This window comes from Apostichopus japonicus, chromosome 5 (genome assembly GCF_037975245.1).
Source record: "Apostichopus japonicus isolate 1M-3 chromosome 5, ASM3797524v1, whole genome shotgun sequence".
In the NCBI taxonomy this organism is placed as follows: domain Eukaryota; kingdom Metazoa; phylum Echinodermata; class Holothuroidea; order Aspidochirotida; family Stichopodidae; genus Apostichopus; species Apostichopus japonicus.
This window is the reverse complement of record NC_092565.1, coordinates 23109628-23129506: the sequence shown is the minus strand read 5'-3', so window position 1 is coordinate 23129506 and position 19879 is coordinate 23109628. Positions and strand designations below refer to the sequence as shown.

The 19879-nt window shown below is 37.0% G+C and overlaps 2 protein-coding genes across 4 annotated transcripts; one reads left to right on the top strand and one right to left on the bottom strand.

Moving 5' to 3' along the window:
• Positions 1 to 14102, bottom strand: LOC139968091 (uncharacterized). 3 transcript variants are annotated; one of them, XM_071972446.1, is made up of 8 exons: positions 13991 to 14102; positions 8209 to 8397; positions 5812 to 6846; positions 5449 to 5587; positions 4714 to 4878; positions 4288 to 4436; positions 3762 to 3841; positions 1 to 3371 (listed from the first exon to the last, which is right to left on the bottom strand). In XM_071972446.1, the coding sequence occupies exons 2-8, from the start codon at positions 8327 to 8329 to the stop codon at positions 3141 to 3143; spliced, it is 1920 nt and encodes a 639-aa protein (XP_071828547.1). In that variant the 5' UTR covers positions 8330 to 8397; positions 13991 to 14102; the 3' UTR covers positions 1 to 3140. The 3 variants fall into 3 exon arrangements, with proteins under 3 accessions (XP_071828547.1, XP_071828549.1, XP_071828548.1); XM_071972448.1 differs by having other exon boundaries at positions 13956 to 14033; XM_071972447.1 differs by lacking the exon at positions 13991 to 14102 and adding an exon at positions 10102 to 10240.
• Positions 14103 to 14484: 382 nt separating this feature from the next.
• LOC139968095 (small ribosomal subunit protein bS18m-like) lies at positions 14485 to 19207 on the top strand. The gene is made up of 6 exons (XM_071972451.1): positions 14485 to 14506; positions 15421 to 15528; positions 16450 to 16586; positions 17006 to 17089; positions 17992 to 18118; positions 18497 to 19207. The coding sequence occupies exons 1-6, from the start codon at positions 14500 to 14502 to the stop codon at positions 18733 to 18735; spliced, it is 702 nt and encodes a 233-aa protein (XP_071828552.1). The 5' UTR covers positions 14485 to 14499; the 3' UTR covers positions 18736 to 19207.
• Positions 19208 to 19879: the final 672 nt, after the last annotated feature.

The following is a 19879-nucleotide window of genomic DNA, read 5'->3' as shown; positions in this document are numbered from 1 at the left end:
TGCATTTTCACTTGTATTTCATATCAAATATATTTACTTCAACTATGTATTTAATAACCTCTACTATCCAGCAAAACTCTGTTTAAGTTGTCAAGAACATGATGTTTTTAACCGCTATGACTAGCAGTCTGTGTACACAACTACTCAGTGAAATTATATATCTTGATACTAGTGAGTGGCAGATATTCTCTTTGATGGCAGTCGTATGAAATAGTAAATATTGAAGGTTAAGTCCAAAAACTTTTCAGATAATTCATGTTTTTATGTGATTAATGGTCAGTAAATATAAAGTCTGGTTCGAAAAATTATTGGAATGTGAAAATGTAATCATTTCTAGAGAACCTACAATCATTTGATATCAGAAATCTAGGTAGAGGCCTCACTTTCTTCATTGAAGAAATATTCAATGATTTCTACATAAAAGCATAAAAGTACACATCTATATTGGCCACTGTCATTAATCACCATTTTGATGGTGGTGTGCTTCAAAACCTCTCAAACGATATGAAATATGTTGATGGCAAAAAGTCAAAAAGAGCCTTTCAATATTGCTATCATGTTTTGGTAAGTAATAACATCAAATCCCAGAGATATACATTTCACTATGGAGCGATATGTCTAAAATGTATATTGTTCCACATCTTTAACGTAGCCAGAACTTGTTTCCATTTTGTGGGGAAACTGGATGACAAGAAATACTGGCATTTCTGAAAACTGTAAGCACATTTAAGTAGCTGTGTTCATCATAATATATGGCTTTGCCAGCTGGAGTCATGAAAGGCTGCTACAGAAATGATACAATAATGGCATAGAACAGTGGCATTTAGAAAGACCAATGTAAGCAGAACCATAGTACATTATACTCCATATTTACAATGTCAAGACCAAAAAGAATAATAAACACCATAATCTAAATTTCAGCGGGCCAAATAAAAATGTTAGTTGAGGTTAAAGTTAGCATTGCTTGTTGAAATTTAAATTGGGTATATTATTTAAAGAAGGTATAAAGATAAAAGAAGGTATATATCCAAAATAAATCTATGAATAATTTCTACATTTGGCAGTTTGTGAAAACCTTGTGCAGACCATTAAGCCTCGTATTAGTTTATGAATAAATTCTTGATAGACAATACAAAGTATATAATATATAAAATACATAATGAAAACGATGCAATACATAGTTTGTACGTTTGTTACAAACCATGGCCTAGGGTTGCCCTACTCCATTGGTTGAAAACTGTGACACCGCATTAGTACAAACTTAGTTTAGCTCTAAACGATGTTATACCTAAAACTACTATAAATTTACTTAATATATTGCATGATAGCTACATTAACGTTAATGTTTGCAACTATGTAACACTTGTTACAGGGAATTTATTCCCAAGCTTGTAGGGCTAATATACGGACATCAATAAAGCTTTGTGTGTTGAAAACAATTATACCATGCTTACGAAATGGTCACAATTAGTGATGCTTACTTTTGTGTACCTTTTCATAGTTCTTGTATGGCGAAAAAATGATATTTTTGAATGTCACAATGACCTTTAAAAATCTGAACAATTGAGTCTGCAGGCAGGACAATTTGTTTTCATTGCAAACATTTAGGCCTTATTTCAGTTACTTCTTGATGAAGCTACATAAAATATTGTACATCATGGTAAAATGAAAATGATACAAGTGTGATAATATGTTAAGCTATTGATATTTCAAGTTTGGCAAGTGAATGCATTTTACCATTATTTACTTAAAATATAATAAACATTGAAACAATCAACCATTAGTTGAGGTAATATTGGATATATCATGACATTATGCTTTTTCTCAATATTTTGTACGTCTCCAATAATCAGGTTGCAGAGAACAAAAGGATGACCTCTGAAGACATAAACATAACGTGCATGGCTGGTTAGTGATATTATACATTCTGTCTGAAGCTGTCCATCCATCTGTCCGTCTGTGAAGTTAGCCTATGCCAAGCCTGTGCCTAGTCTAGGCCTTGTTTTTGAATTCATGTTCTTATGCATGACATGATTAGTGACATGATTAGTGGTGCATCAAAAAGATACCTTTTTGCAACTGAGGCATTTTATATTTTCTGGGATATTTAAGTGGAAATATAATTAACATTTGCACCATCAATTTAGTTGAGGTAAACAAGATGTAAATGGTGATGGAATGACCCACATCTCTGTACATTTAGCAGAAAGTCTCTGAAGACTCTTATGCCTAATTTAAGTTCTTAAATAATCTATGAAAAACATAAAACGGTGAAACAGAGTACTTGTGAAATGCTTGCAATGGCTGTTCTTATCAGACAGGAAATCACATTTACAGCCAAACAACATGGTAACATGAAAGAGACATGAGAGATTTCAGTTTCAATGATCAATTGGTTCGGGCCACCAAAGGCCTTTAGTCAATGTTCATTATGGCATAAGTATGTAGGCAAGACCCTGCACGAACCAACAAATTCCTGCAAGATCATATAGGCAAGAATCAATATGGGCAAGAATGGTAAGAATGTCTCCCTTCAAAGCAGATTCAAGAGTCACATGACTCTTCATCAATGGAAGAAGATTTTGATAGCAGGTTAGCAGAGTGTCATGGACTCGGCAATAAGATAATGTACGACAGAGGCAAGGTGGACCCAGTGCTACAGTCCAGGTTGTGGAACACATCCAGGATCCAGGAGGTAGGTTCCTCAAACCGTCCATATAGGAGGTTGAGAACCATCTCAGGTAAGAACTCTGTCACTACTGGGGAACTCCCTTTCTCTAGTTGGGTGCAGTTTTTGCAACAATAAGTGGAGGAGCCAAACCGAAAAAGGCAGGAGATGGAGGCCGGTGGAGGGCCTCGCATCCCCAGCTCTCACCCTCTACAGAAAAGTAGCACAGGCCTTGGCACCTTTGCAAAGGCTGCAGACCTGCTTGAACAGACGTATGGTGATTGGTGAATCTAGGTTTGCTCACATTGTGCTATGTTTCATATTACAACCTTGTAGAATGCCTACACCATATGTTTGCTTGTCCTAGTATTTACACAATTTAAACAAAATTATCCTAATTTGTACACTATTGCTCTACAGTAACTTCCATCTCTTAGTACCCATGAACCAAAAGTCTGTTACATTTTTCCTTTTAAACAATCTCAAAATTAAGGAGCAATTTCACCCATTCGGCTTTCCTGAGTTTCCTTGGAACCTTGACTTGAGCGGGTCCAGCATTTGAAGTTGAAAGAATAAGATTCAAGAGAGACTCGAAGCTAGAAGTCTGGACTAGCACCAAATGGAATTTGCCCCCGATGCTACGGTCAGGGAATCCTTCTGCGATGGTCAGCTCAGTCAACTTTGCATTTATCGTATCTTCCAGCTGTAGATATAGAGAGTTGTAGCGGTTTCAACAGTTGATAGGTATTGTGGATTATTGGTCAAAACCGGGTGAAATAAGGCAAAGCATATTATTTTCATGCCAGATTTCCTGCATTCTATGTAACACTGCAGTGGTGTCCCCTTGTTTAATATTTTTTTATTAAGAATATGATAACAAACACTTGTTTTTCTTCAATTTTACTTTTATTTCCAAATTTACTGTCATTGAAATACAGAACATATATCTTGTCTGATATTGTCATCATATGCCTCTCAACATGATTCTTGGAAGTTGGAGCAAAAGCTGATTCCTGCCTTAAACCTGTACAAGTTGCATGTTATTACCCTTTATGGCAGATCATAAAAAGCGGTAAAATATCCATCAACTTACCTGGTTTTGCGTCCCCTTGTCCAATTTTTCACTCATTTCAATGAAAGCAACAAAATCAAAGGCATCAGTATCAACTTTACCTGAAGGAAGAATAGACAACCTTTATTTTTAATTTTGTTATCATAAATAAACAGCAGAAAACAACAAGATTACATCGAAGATTATGAAAAATAAGAAGAACAAATATTTAAAGATGATATGACTGACATGAAAAAAAGAGAAAAGAAAAGAATAGGGGAGAAGGGAAGAAAAACAAATTGAAACCACTGCCCACTGAATTACATTTCTGAAGGTATAATGTGTTTTCAGCCCAAAATAAGTTATTTTCAGACACCCATCTTTAGACCTACATGTATTGAAACAGGATTTTCAACTAGCAGAGTGAAATGTGCTTTTTCTTTCTCATTAATATCAAATTGTCTTTCAATCAAATATACCCTTGAAAGGAGCATTCCAGACATATTGAGGAGAAGGGGCAGTGAGACTAAATGTATTCTCAGTAACACTTGGACATAACTGTACCAACCTCTAACTTCCTGGTACACCAAACCCTCGCAGCAAGCATAATCCACAAACTCTGTCGAACACTGGAGACTACCGACTGCAGATAGTATGCTCTCCCTAACAACCGTTTCAGAGAACTTCTTTCCACAAATGTTGAACATTTCTCCAATTCTGCACGTTCAAGAAAGACATATATGTTACATAAAAGAGGTATACCATATAGAACATTCAGTAGCCACCCCCCCCCCAAAAAAAAAACCTGCATAAGGGACTTGTTAGTAATGAACAAATCATGAACTACATGGCAATACTTTGATATGACGACTTAAACTTGCTCAATCTTGATCAATCGTTGTTGTATACACACCATCTGAAGATCCGACAATTATGGACGATGTATATATAAATATGTGTATATATATATAGGTTGAATTCCTTAAAACCTCACCTGTATTCGAACTCAACCACTGGTGCTTGATGCCAGAAGTCCACTACCTTGTAGACATCATCCAGTCTATACCTGTAGAGGCCCTCAGTATTTGTGAGAAGTATCAGATAACTCTGCCCTACTTCAAGACTTTCTGCAAGGAGAACTTTCGGATCTTCCTCTGCACTGTCGAATGCAAAAAGAAGGTAAGAAGTCGTTAAACATTGCGCCTGTTGCACTTCTTAGAATATCTGAAATGAGCAAACCTTATGATGGGGTTACTAAGGGTTTAAAAAATCACTCTTCAGGTTATATTGTATGCTAAAAGTTCTATCGAATGAATTACTGTTACATTGGAAGGGTCAGGGTACAAGCCATTCAGTTTTGAGCATTCTTTTGCAGCAATTTCACCAAACATTGATTATTGCTCAAGTAAAGATTGAAATTCATGGCTTTGTTTTTTTTTACAAAATATAGATTTAGAAGGAAGTATTTAATGATTCTATGAATGCATTGGGTTCTCAACATTTCATTGCCAGGGCACTATTTAAAAAAAAAAAATAGGGCAGAATGTGAAAAGTGCTAAACACTTTTGAGACAGTGAACTGAACTCTTCCTTTATAGTACATTATTTACCATTTATATATTCATTTGACATAAACACTGCTTATCTGTGAGATAATAGAATGACTGTCAGCCTAGACTGATGAGTATGTTGGTTGAAATCAAATAACCTAACGATGAACATTTATTTACCTCTCAGATAATGGGATGAACTCAAAGAACAAAACATTTGGACAGAGCACATATTTTGGATTCCCTTTAGCTTTAGGCCACAAGTTGATCCCCAAGAATCCTTCGGTACAGATCAGAAAGGAAGAATAGGCCAATATATCTACATAAAAAAAAGAAGAAGAATAAGCAATTGGGTATTTAACATTTGGGCCAATTTCTGATTAACTGCTTATCTTAAAACACTATTTAAATTAACATATAATACACATACTATAGTCAACTTCTGTAAGTCATACACAATCCAATCTTTTCTATCTGTCTAAACTTGTTGAGAATACTTGTCAAATATTTATATACATGCCTTAAAACCCTCCATTAACTAACCTTCTGTGTATTTCTTGCTGAGCCTTTGTAGATATATCTCCATGCTTCCACCAGTAACTCCCAGAAGGATTTCCATGTGAGGCCAGATTCTCTTGGCAATACCCTGGAAACCTTTCTTAAATTCAGCCTCCAATTCACTTGCTCTCTCAGGGAGAGGGTAGAGCTCCTTCTCCAGGTCTCGCCTTACATCCACAGGAAGATCTAAACCTTGATTTAGAGTCCCACAGTCTATATCTTTAACTAGTAACTCCCATTTCATCTCCATGGTCTCAAAAATCTTTAGAACCATGGATATAAAATTACCGCCCACCCCCCCTAGGTTCCTGTCCCGTAGAGCAAACAGGGTATGAACGTAGAGGGAGTGCGTTTGATCCAGTAATCTGAAAGCAGCCAACGGACTTTGGTAGCTTGAAACGGTCTGTTTGGTCATCTTTAAAAACATACTACTAGGTCCCAAAGGAATACCGCCCTCTGTATATTTCTCTGGAAAATGAGTGTAAGAAGTAGCTGTCTTCTGAAGACAATTCCAGCTACAACTATTTCTTTTCAAAATTTCGAACATGAGGACAAAATTCTGGAAGAAGTTTTTCCGTCGAGAAGCTGTCCTGAGAAACATTTTACTCTCTCCTGTGGTACCGGAAGTAAGAGCTATCATGACAGGCCGGCTGTTAACGAGAACCATTTCCTCCCCCTTTGCGACCCTTTCCACGAAAGGCTTAAAGTGAATGTATTCTGTGACAGGATGCTTTGACTGGAAATCCTCCACTGACCTGATTGAGTCAAATTCATACTGTCGTCCATAAGCTGTGTCTTTATTTTGTGCTATGAGGTTTGTCAGGAATGCATCTTGGGTTTCCTGATACTTTTGGCAAGAGGTTTCCAATTTTGCAAACCCACTCTTAGCCATGCGCTCCAATATCTTTCTGCCCATGAGACGCTGAAGGTCTTGAACGAGGGGATCGATTGAGCTCAATATGGAGGAGGCTAGGTAAAAGAAAATTAATCCAGTAGCTGTGAGGACTAGACAAAGGACACCTGAGAAAGAAATCAAAGAAAATATCACAAAATTATTGACGTAGGTCATCTCATTCTTTACTGTGACAATGTAGGTTGACCCGGGCAACATGAAGAAAACTATTACTTTCTTTTTTATGGTGTTGGTGAGAAGGACTCATTTAACGTTACTTATTTTGTTTACCTGTATTGGCCCTACACAATATTACAATAAAATACTGTTATGTTTTTGGACTTTCAATGGTTTTTAGTTATTTTTCAGTATAATTTCTAGAAATACTTATTAGGTTCTTTCTTGTCTGAGCTGATGGTAGCCTCCTCCTTGAGTGGCTCTTGAAGCTAAATAAAAATGCAGATTGTCACTCTGCTGAGGGTATTCTTTGAAAAATTATTAGAACGAATTTGAGGTCATTTTAAAATAGTTATATTCTGAATGACGCTTCACTTGTAGTGACCAGGTTTAGAGAGACAATCTTCATTAACATCTCAGGAATTTTAATGGCATCACTACGCTCTATGCTAGTTGAGTCATCAGTAGATTACAGTATGTGTATGATGTAGTGTTGTAAGTTGAAACCAGAAGCAAGTTCTCTTCTGAATACATAGTAAGTTGAACAGCTTTAGGCATTTCGTACGTTTGTCGCATCAATACATCATATGCGTAGGAGCCGAATTTGATTTGGTGGGGGGGGGGTGTGGGGCTGTAACGACTTGCCGAAAAATATAACCAAAATTGTTTGCGCGGTCCGCGCACGTTCAACATGTTAATGTACATATCATATAGTGATGCATGGGTTACATACAATTACATAAGTACATACAATCATTTGCCGTGTTGTTACCCTTCCATATTGGTTATAATTTTTTGGGAAGTCGTTACAACAATCATGATCATAATGATATAAGTTTAACCATTGCAAAACACATTGCAATTTAGTATTCTCTCAGTAGGTGCCCCAAAAATTCTCAGCATATTGCCAGAATTTTCACAAAAATATTTGGTTGGGGGCTGCAGCCCCCCCAGCCCCCCACCCTGCCTCCTACGCCTATTGTCAGCATCATGTTGCTTTTGTAACTCCATAGATGATCTTGACTTTTGTCATATTGCATTGCATCATGTGACTCCTAGGTTTAATAGTTGCTCTGGAATGGCGGTCTTTACCGGTATTACGTATTTTGATACGTATTCTGTCCTCCTGTATGAAGAGACACACACTGTAATAGTTTACATGCCAGATGTACGTCGCCACCAATCACTCGGTAGATAAAGCAGGTAGCCCAGCTTATCATTGTTCGATTATGAAACGTTTGTTAACCACACAATACCCATCTCTACCATCACAATGCAGTTAACACAGCATTTCCCTGAACTGACAGACTCACCAAAGATAATTCTGACTGGTAGATTGGTGCACAGAAATCCAAACTCTATGATGCATCCTTCGATGATAAACAGCAAAAGACCAAAGAGGAAGGCCCTCACATTCTTGGTGATCAATCCCATTGTGGCTCTGTGAAATGACTGTTCACAGTGGTTTGAAAGATACTCCAAAGACTTCCCTATTGATCATTCTGCAGAGACAAAAAACATGATCAATAGGCACCTTAATACTGCAATGAGCTCCTATCATGTTGCCAAATGCTAAGTACGAAATGATGTTTGAACGACGAAGTTTCCGTAAGTGATTAAAAGCATAATAACTTGGAAAGAGTTTTTTGGGTCTACTTTGAAAAGAATTGCGGCAGAGATTGGACAATTGTCTGGGTCTTCTAAGCCCCAGAAATCAGGGCCCATGATCATTTTTCAGGGACTCCAGGGGCACTGATTGGCAACTTTTGACATTCCAAATGCTGCATGTCAATTTGACTGTCAGTTTTTTTTTTCATGTGTCAAAACTCAATGTGCAGCATCAGTGATCCTGCACTTCAAGTCAGTGAAATCGCTGAGGTACTTAACATGTACAACTAGGCCTATAGATGTACTAGTTAGCTGTAGCTACATACCTGTATACACAGGTGTATGCTAGTGTTGCCAATTTCTGTATATTTCACTAAAACAGTAAATGACCATATCCCACAAATTGACATAGTGTTTGCACTGTTTGCAGACGCTGGCCTGCAGAAAATCATTACTGTATGTCTGGTCTAAGACTGTCAACTAGGGATTGAAGCTAACCATTCACTAAACATGGAATAATTAGTGTCTTTCTTCCCCCTTTCTTTTCACTGGTTAAAACATTTTCTGCAAACAAATTCTGGCTACGCACAATTTAACAAAATGCCCTACTTTTGGTACAGAGCTGTAACCATGGCCGTGGCCCACAGACACTGTTTTTAGTATGAATATTATGGCTCCTTTTTCCAGAGAAAAGTTACGTACAACACATGGATCCGCTCCTCACCCCCCCCCCCTGCCACTCCACCCCCTTTATTAATAAATACAAATTTACTCCAATCTGTGCCTTCTTTTATCAACTGAGATTTAGAGTTCCAAGTTTTCACATTAAACTATGAAAAGCTTATAATATTGTTTGAAAGCAATTAAGCATATATCACACAGTTTTGCCTGCTTTGTAATGGGCATTTCAAACATCATACAGCAGTTACCAACTTGGTAAGGCTTAAAGGGTGTGAAGACTCGCGCAAAAAGAAACGTCTAATGCCGGTAATCTGACCTAGTTTCGAATGAGGTGTAACAGAAGTGTTAGACACCATCATCGATCCCAGAAAATACGCACACAGCTTGCTACCTTCCGTAATTAGACACTAGTGTACAGTCAGTACATACAGCTGCGGTCAATACCCACAGCACAGTGCACAAACAATACAGCGATGGACATCTCAGGTCCAGCTAAAGATAACAAGGTATCATGTTTCATTACTGTACTGTCTGCATTCTGTAGCGGCATGAGCAAAAATTCTCTTGCAAGCAACGGAAAGTTAACTTTTTCAGATGGCCGCATGCGGTTTGGGGCGAGTCTCCAATGCCTTTAATGTTATTGTGCAAACCATGTGTTAGCTCCCTTAGCATGTGTACAGTACAAATTTATACACATGCACCAAGATAAATATTGTCATTGAATGTGGCTATATCGACTCAGTCTGGATTTGCACCACCATTAATGTTATGACAACTGTATGGAAGTATGGAAACTGCTTGCCAAATTTTTGTTGATAACGGATTATTTAGAGTGGCAAATCACATAGGAAGTGCTTTGGAAGCATTCCTCCTTCATTTACGCATACATGTAACATGAAACCAATCCTGGCAATCACCTTTGCAAAATGTCATCTTTCTGTTCCTCTGAGGATGTGTACATTGTTTCCCAAGGTGGCACACTGAACAGTTGGTGTTGAACAGACTTCTTGTGATATTTGAAAGAAACTCAAGTGTTGATGCAAAGTTTACTGGTAAATCCCTGGATATTGTAAGCCTTTTTACTCGGAGGGCTTGGGCATGTCTCTTCACTTCTTTTAGTCTTTGGATGACAGTATGTAAATGAACGATTAATACGATAGGCGTATTCTTGTGTGGGCGTACATGTATATAGTGTAGCGTTAGGCTATGGTGCGCTTGTATCGATGCATCGCTGTTTAATTGCGTACGGAGGTTTTTAAATGTATCGGGCGCGGCGCGCTGATTGTGTTGCGTGCGTGTAACTTGTGTGAGTGTGTGCGTGTGGTGTGAGAGAACTTTCTTGTGTTTGAAAATGTTTGGCAGAGCTTATGAATGAGGGAGTGAATACGGATGGTTGACCGGTCAACACTTGTGAGCGAGTGAGTACGTTTGAGTTATATGTGTGTGTGTGTGTGAAGTGAGCTTGTTGTAAGTAAATTATATTTTATATTTAGTTTGCTTCAGTTAATTGTTATTAAATTAATTAAGTTTACCGTTAATCTTTTGTTCCTGCGTTATCTTTACAACTTCTCTCCCCTGAGTCATCATACTTTTGGGAGGGCACGCCAGTACAGAAAACCCCTAAACTTACATTGGTGTCAGAAGTGTTGGAGTACTGGCTTAGTTTTAAAGATTTCGCAGAGGCACGTACGTAATTTTAGTTAAAAGAAAAGGAAACAAGTAAAGTTGTTAGCGAATTTTATTCAAGATTTTATTTCAATATCGTATTAAATTATTAAATCATATTAAAAGGAATTAAACAAAATGGAAAAAGGAAAGTCAGGGGGAGATGCAAAATCCAAGATAAGTGGGAGGAAGATGTCTACATCATAGCTAAACAACCTAACCCGGACATACCAGTATATGTGATATTTCCTGAAAATGGAAAAGGAAAGAAACGAGTAATCCACAGAAACGAGCTGAAATTGTGCACCTTGCAGGAAGAGATGAAACCGGATGATGATAGAAAATTAAACGTCCCCAACCTGAAAGAAAAAGTCATGCATCCACTATATACTTGGAGGAGGCCAATCAATGTAAGTTTAGGGGTTTTCTGTACTGGCGTGCCCTCCCAAAAGTATGATGACTCAGGGGAGAGAAGTTGTAAAGATAACGCAGGAACAAAAGATTAACGGTAACTTGAAGAATTTAATAACAATTAACTGAAGCAAACTAAATATAAAATATAATTTACTTACAACAAGCTCACTTCACACACACACACATATAACTCAAACGTACTCACTCGCTCACAAGTGTTGACCGGTCAACCATCCGTATTCACTCCCTCATTCATAAGCTCTGCCAAACATTTTCAAACACAAGAAAGTTCTCTCACACCACACGCACACACTCACACAAGTTACACGCACGCAACACAATCAGCGCGCCGCGCCCGATACATTTAAAAACCTCCGTACGCAATTAAACAGCGATGCATCGATACAAGCGCACCATAGCCTAACGCTACACTATATACATGTACGCCCACACAAGAATACGCCTATCGTATTAATCGTTCATTTACACTCTTTCCACCTGAAACGCAGACTTCTCCTGAAGTCTAAAACTAATCAATCGTTATGATCGCTCATTTACACTCTCTTTCCACCTAAAACACAGACTAAAAATAGTCACATTCCTCGCTACCTAGAAGGTGGTAGGTACTTATGCCTAGGCTTAGACAGCCAGTTTGACTCAAAGTCCTTCTCTCTCAAACGGAGCTCGAGTCCGTAACATTTGTAGTAATCGAGATCAGCCACTTCTTATCAAACTCCACATAAAAGGACTACTTAGAATAAAAAAAAATAAACTAAAAATTTCATAAATAACCACAACACCACATGCATCGTGTATGGGCGCACACATATGAACAGCTTTACAGGTCTATGGCAAATTTGCATCAATGCATCAGAAAATCATCCTAAAATTTGTAATTGTCTTAAAAATTGTCACACATTCGGAATAAACTAATCAATGAGCTAATTAAACCCACCCCAGGTCAAAGACAGTGGTGTCCGTTGTGATTGCATTAGTTCCAAAACGAGGCGGCGGAAATCCTTTATTACTCCTTTCGGATCTTCTTATTTGAGTAGAATTTGTTTTTTTCTCAACCGCATTTTCTTGTGGCTTTTTCTCTTCGATTTTCTTGATTGGCCTCCTCCAAGTATATAGTGGATGCATGACTTTTTCTTTCAGGTTGGGGACGTTTAATTTTCTATCATCATCCGGTTTCATCTCTTCCTGCAAGGTGCACAATTTCAGCTCGTTTCTGTGGATTACTCGTTTCTTTCCTTTTCCATTTTCAGGAAATATCACATATACTGTATGTGGGAAGTGAGCTTGTAAGTAAATTATATTTTATATTTAGTTGGTTAAGTTATTAAATGATTCCAGTAAGCCGTTGTTCTAGTTAATTGTTGTTAAACTATTCAAGTATATCGTTGTTCTAGTTAATTGTTGTTAAACTATTCAAGTATACCGTTGTTCCAGTTAATTGTTATTACATCCTTCAAGTTACCGTTAATCTTTTGTTCCTGCGTTATCTTTACAACTTCTCTCCCCTGAGTCATCATACTTTTGGGAGGGCACGCCAGTACAGAAAACCCCTAAACTTACAAGTAGATCCCAGATGTTCATTTGTCTTGCTCAAAGTGTTGTTCTTTCAAGATCAGGTTTGCCATCCAGTTGCAAATTTCACTCATGTTTAACTCTTTGGAGTATGGCAGTGGTTGGCCACTGCATACAATGTATGACCACTGCAACACATGTACTCCACAGTCCCATCCATTCGGTTGGCGAGGAATATCAGTGGGTGCTCGAATAGTCCATTCGCTAATCATGACTGGTCTCTTAAATGCCATCATTGATCGAGATGAAAGAAATTGAAAAACCAAGAAGATGATAGCCTCGTCATACCCATGCAATGAATCCAGGTAGAGGAGAAGTTTTGACCGATGCACCACAATGATATGCACCCAGTGTGAAGAATTGACGTTTGTGGGTATAAGCCAGATGTCACTTGTCATGGCATTATGCTGTTCAGCCCATCGGAGAAAACTGTCAGTCTTCATGCCATTTCAATACAATGCACTGGTAAGTAAAAAGGATCATTTTCAAGTACTGTTTTACACTCGAATCTGTGGAGCAAATTTGTCAGTCGTTCGTGGCATGATAATGAGACATTACTTGCAATATTATTTGCTACATCGTATTTTTAAGTGTTCCTTAATCGTTCCGCGTTTTACCAACGTCCTCTAAAGAAGATCCTGCTACAGTGCTACTGCTAGGATCGAAATGCCCACATAGTAACTTTTACACAAATTAATGAAATACGTAAGGGTTGTGAAGTGTCATTCTTAAATTAATTTGAGGACGACACACAACTTTGTTGCTGTACACTACCCCCAATAAATAATTGGAATCATCCAACCGGGAAAATATAGTGACTTGATCCCTTCGTTCTATTAGGGTTGTACAGCGCTACTGAATACTTCGTAGATTTTAGCGCTTTTTAAGTTCATTTATTATTATTATAATTATTATTGTAGTTGAGCCTAGAGCCTAGGCCTAGATGTAGCCTAGTAGTACTCACTTAGTACGCCTAGCCTAGGTCTTACTCTTTCTAAGGCCAGAGCCGCAGCTATCTACGCCAAAAGGTCTGATAAAAGGTAATAGATAACCAAAATAGCTATAATTTACTGAGTCTAAAATGTTTTGAAAGATCACGGACCTATAAAGCCAGAAAATATTTTCTTGAAAACTAACCTTCCTTCAGCGGCCAGGCAAGTGGAAAACAAAATTAGCCTAGTCTGCCAGGTTCCACGCAATTGTTTTGATCACGTCCGTAGCTGATATTTATGTTCCACTTACTATTGAACGCCAAAAAGGAATGTACATGGTGCATAAATAGGGCAAAACAGTCTTAGGTTTTCGTCTAGGCTATCACTATTTAACAATGGAGCAGGAAGCTATGAAAGGACGAATTTAAAACATTGATGCTTTAATAGTTGGTTACATCTAATCTAGGATATACAGGCTTGGAATTCTCACATTCGTGTAGACAATGATGTTTAAATATACGTGCTACTGAGTTAATGCGCACATTGAACTTGAAGGATGTTACATAACATGAGAGGCTATATGCAACTTCTCACCTCCCTGATAAATAACTGTTAACAAACTATTTGTCTACTATAAAACTTGTGTGGAAATGTAAAGAGTTAAAAAGATACAATTTAACTCAGGTTAACAAGATTGTCCATGGCTGCAATTCCATGTCAGGTAGGGGTTTCTTTTTCTTTCCAGCTTTTTCAAAAGTATAAACTGTGAACACTACAGAGGTCATTGTTTCATGTTGTAGAAATTTGCTGTACATTTAATTTTCGTAAGAACGTCTTTTCTCAGAGGTATGTGCCTTTACTGATTGTGCTGTGAAATGTGTTCACGGGCTTAAAATGCTTTAAACAAACACGTTACTATGAAACCTCTGCATTAAGTTCTCCAGAATGGGGACTATATATTTGTCTCTCTTGAATATTCTTTCCTTTATTCTAAACTAAAGTTACTATATTAAGCCAAGCTCAAGTGCTGTTAGGAAAAAAAATTAGTCAGACCCTCACCCAGAAATTTGCCTATACAGGGATTTTTGTAGTAGATGAGCAGTTCCTGAACAGTTTTCTCTTTAAAATTTATGGACAAACTTAACAAATTAAAGTGTAACTGTGCCCTTACAATAGTATCAGGCAAACATTCACTAACATGCCAATTATTCATGCATGCAAGAAACTTTTTCCATCTGTATCATCTATTCCAATCTTATTCTATAATCTATTATTCTATAATTATATAACTTTATTATTATATAATTATATAACTTTGCCATCTGTATCATCTATTTCAATCTTATTCTATAATCTATTATTTTATAATCCTTAAGGTAAAGTAGAATATCAGATGCTTCTTATAATAATAAGCCTAATCCAGAAGTTGTGGAGATAATTATTTTCGCAAATGACAATGTTGTTTTATCAAGCTAGATAGTTAATGTGATAATGGTACACTATAGTGGAAAAAGTAACTGTTCCAAACATCTCAGCATATAGGCAGCACCATTATAAGGTGGAATGACTTTGGCGTCCCATATAGTTGGCAATCCATATGCTGTAACGAATTTTGATTTTGATTTTACACGCTAGCTTCAAATATAAACATGGCGGCCTCCTTGGTACCGAAGTGCAACTCGCTGTTTCACAATATTTTACGATCTTTTTGTACAGTGTCTCAGATGCATGGAAGACAAAAGTGTAAGTGAATAAGCAGAAATTACTGTTGATGACAGGGAGTACATTCTCAAGCTAACGTTGTAGGTTACAAAGGGATGCACATGGCATACTTAGCGATAGAACTTACTACCACCAGGCTAAGCCACATTCCCATACTGGACGTTATGTACAGTAGTTGTATCGTCGTATAGTCCTAACGATAGGGTTGGATATAACCAACCCTGTAACTAAGTTACTAAGTTTAAAGTCACTGACATTTGAAGTATTAGTAACTTAACTCGGCTACTAACAGTAACACTATAATATGTAATAAAGACTGTAGGAACATAGGCCAAGGGATTGGGAATGACATTTTGCATCCAAATATTTTTCAGTTGTTATAAAAAAATATAAGGTTTTGCCATTAAAATAATCATTTTATTTCTAATGACCTAGGCCTAGGTTCTCATCGCAGTGCCTTTTTCTTCTAAAATGGTGGGAGCATGTGTGATGCAAAAATAGCTTTCATTCCAATGGCCTAAATGGAAACCAAGTAAAACTAGACAGTAGACTTAATCAAGCTTCAAGGGTCTTTGCAGAATGATTAAGCTAGGGCCTACAGTAAGCCAAATCATAAAAAATTTAAAATTAGAGCTAGACTTAATGCTTGTCAAAATTAGTGACAGGTTCTTTTGTTTTGAACCGGTTTCAGGAGCAAGCCTGCAATAGTTGCCAAATTGCGATTGTGCAGCCCTGGTTAAAATTCACAGTAAATCGTGAAGATTTACATACAGGCTGTCTACTTGAACAGTGATGTAAGAAATACAATGTTGAAACAGTCAATATTCCACTTGGCAAATATAAACTGTTTTCATCCCAGCAGATTTTCAGAGTATACAACTAACACAATCTACCTTCATAATGAATTAAATGTCTTTTTTTTGTACCACCTTTTCTCCATAGGCAATTCTTTATTAGTTGGCAGATATTCTCATAGATACTTTTCTTCAAGGACAATTCTCTTGTTGCAGCTTCCATCTCAACATTCAGCTTCATATACAGAGACAAAAGAGACAAGCCACAAAACAACAGATGATTCAGTATGTATATTCAGTGTTTCTTTAAGAGTTTATAATATCATAGTTCTGTCACTTTAGAGGGTATTCAGAAGTCCAAAGTTCATAAAGATTGGTGAGCCAAATACTATAGTTTCTGTAGTACAGTATCTAGTTAATTCATAACCAAATTAAATAAGCTATCTTGAAAGTTAGCTACTTAAATGATCTTAGCCCATGAATTAATAGACTGCTTAGTATTATGTTACTTCTTTGAGATTTGTTTTACTTTATAGGAATTTGTTTACCAGTTCATTAATGCTAACATAAGAAGAAGTGTTGTACATGCTTGGTCATTCGCAAGACAATGCCTCAGAGTCACTGTGTCCTTCTGAGACACCCCATTGTCACTCTGACCTACTGTAAAAACCTAACATCTGTATGTCTTGCTTTTTTTCCATCAGCCCTCATCTCATTTGGAGGATCCCTATGCTGAAGAGGTGGAGCCCTGTCTTCTATGTAAAACTAATATTCCAGTGTCTTATAAGGTATTCAATTAATGTGTATTCTTCTTTACACAAAACACAACTGTAATGTAAAGTGAATGATTAATAGCTAGTTTTTTGAGTTTGTCTTCCTGCTTTTGCTTATTCAGGCCCAGCTGGACATGGTTTTCTACAGTAAGATTTATGCATTAGTATATATTATCATGATTAAAATAAGAAATAAGTTTGTATAATTTGCCTCTTATTGCAACCGATTGTATTGTGAAATGTGTTTCATAAACAAAATAAATTTGGTGATTATACCACAGGTGTTTCAACTTAGACTCTTTCTGTTAGTAGCCATTGTCAGATATGAAAATTTATTACCAGGATCCTCCATTATAGTATTTTTGGTTAGGCCTGGGCTTGGCTCTATTCGGAGTCAGAGCACAGTCACTGATAATTTGAAAATTCCATTTCTTCTTTGCATAATTTATCTTTAATGTTAGTCTGTTGCTTTCATGTAAAACAACAAAGGTATGATCTCGAGGAAGTTTGATACATTTCAATACAAACCTCAAGATGTAGTGTACATAGGCCTTCAACTTGTGCACAGTATTTGTGGCAAGTGGAAGCCTGCTTTTGGTATTAAATCAGGACAGAGTTGTTACCACCATTAACTGGCAATTATACCTTGTAAGATGAGAAGTGGCAAAAATGTTTGGTCATATTATGTAGTAATGTTTTTAATCCTAATAACATTGCCAGATTCATATGGGACTATATTTCTGATATCATCACTGCTTAGCACCAGCAAGGCTGTAGAGACAGATTAAAGTTCTCTCTACACTTCTAACTTGATGAATTATCAGAATCAAAGCAAATTCTGATTTTTATCCTTAGTCACAGAATCAATTTCATCAGTCATCCTTGAAATGTTATATTTTTTCTTAAAACTATTTCAGAACCCCAAGCTTTTATCACAGTTTGTGTCTCCAAATACTGGGCGTATCTACAGCCGTCAGATCACCAGGCTGTGTCAGATGCAACAAGACAGAATAACCAAGGCTATCAATCTCTCAAGAGTTCATGGTAAATCCATCTCTTCCCAATTTGCAAATTAAATCTGAAAAGTATTTTCTATTTCACAATACTGTGTCTGAGCAGACAGCTTGTAAGTGGTTACTCCTCCAACAGTTAACAGTCTTTGATAGATGTATTGCTTTAAAAGCACTTAAAATGGTAAAGGCTAATTTCAGTAGATTTTGTGTGTTGAATTTGGTAACATCTTGTGTTACCACATTCAACATTTAAAGTACCAGGACAACAGGTTTGTGTTCCAGTGTATGTGTACAGAAGAAGACATTATATCTGCAAACTCCACCATCTATTTCAAGTATCCGCCAAGTTATGGAAAATTGTCTTGCCTGAAAGGTTTATTACCATGGTTTCTTTCCAAAATTTTCCCAGGTTTCATGCCGGTAATGTACAGAGAAACATATTTTCTGAAGGATGCCAATTTATTTGATGTCAAGTACACAGGGAGCACAGACATAGGGGAGCATATTAAGTTTCCTGGACCAAACTCTTCAGGAGAGAGCCCAATCACGATGGTGAATAAGAAGTCATTTGCAGACAAAACAAAGGCCAGAAAACGAGAGAAACCTAAGCTAACGAAGACAGAGAAAAGGAAAAACAAAGCCAGATGAAACTATAGAACAATTTGCAAATCTTGGATCATGCTTAGATTTTGAAATACAAGGCAGCACAGCAGTGTATTGTTAACTTGTGAAATGTTTATGATATTATATTTCTGTGTTGGTGATAGCACACATGGACAGTTAGAACATTCAACAATGCAACATTGATTGGCCCCATTATCCAAGCAAAGTTGCAATCCTTTGGTTTTGAAAATTAAAGGATAGCTAGGATACACTAGTTGAAATCCCAAACAATTCAATTTCATTATTTATGAATGATTGTCCATATAGTTCTTCCTTCACTTTCATGGAAAAGGAGACAACCCCTTTTTGTTTATAAATGAACATTGAAATAGCTACTGCATGAATTGCTAAAATTCCATTAACTGCTCTTTGTATGAAGTGGAACACTTCCAAAAAATATGTCAAAACAATATACAAAAATAGGAAATGTAAAATAAAACTGTTCACTCAATGGTTACTGATATTGTCAAATACTTTCTTCACAGTGAGGCTGAGTTATATACATTCTTTCACAATCCGGGAATATTTTTGTCCAAGCAGAAAACCTACCAAGGAGGATTAAAATTGAACTTCATTTTACAACAATCTTATCTACCATTGCTCTCATATAACAATGATTTCCATCTTCTAATGTGGAACCAAGATTGCAGATTGCAGTTCCATCTTCATAAGTTCAATTAGCTAAAAGGATGTAAAAAGGACGCAGCTTAACAAAAAAGCCTGACCACAGAAACCTCAAATCCTATCGCAATACTTAGACAGAGATAAATTATGTGTGATAGAACTGTTTGCGATGACCAATTCCCTCACAAATTGCCAGCTTGCCTAAATCTGTCTTCATGGTTTTCTTTAAACTGCTTTAAGCATTTGTTTATAGTTGAATGTTGTTGATTGTCTCTCCTTTGAATCCATTGACTTTCCAACAGCATAAGAGCCTTTGGTAAACCATCCCATTAATTAAAATCCCTTGAACCATTTGATCTGTTACAAACTTTACACAAGCTTTACCGTCACACCCCTCACCCTACCAAGTTGCCTTTCACTACCAGCCCTTGTAGTGAGAAAACTAGCTGAGTTCGCTGTACCTACATTGATGTCAATACCTGTATTAGACTAAAGGGTTCTTGTA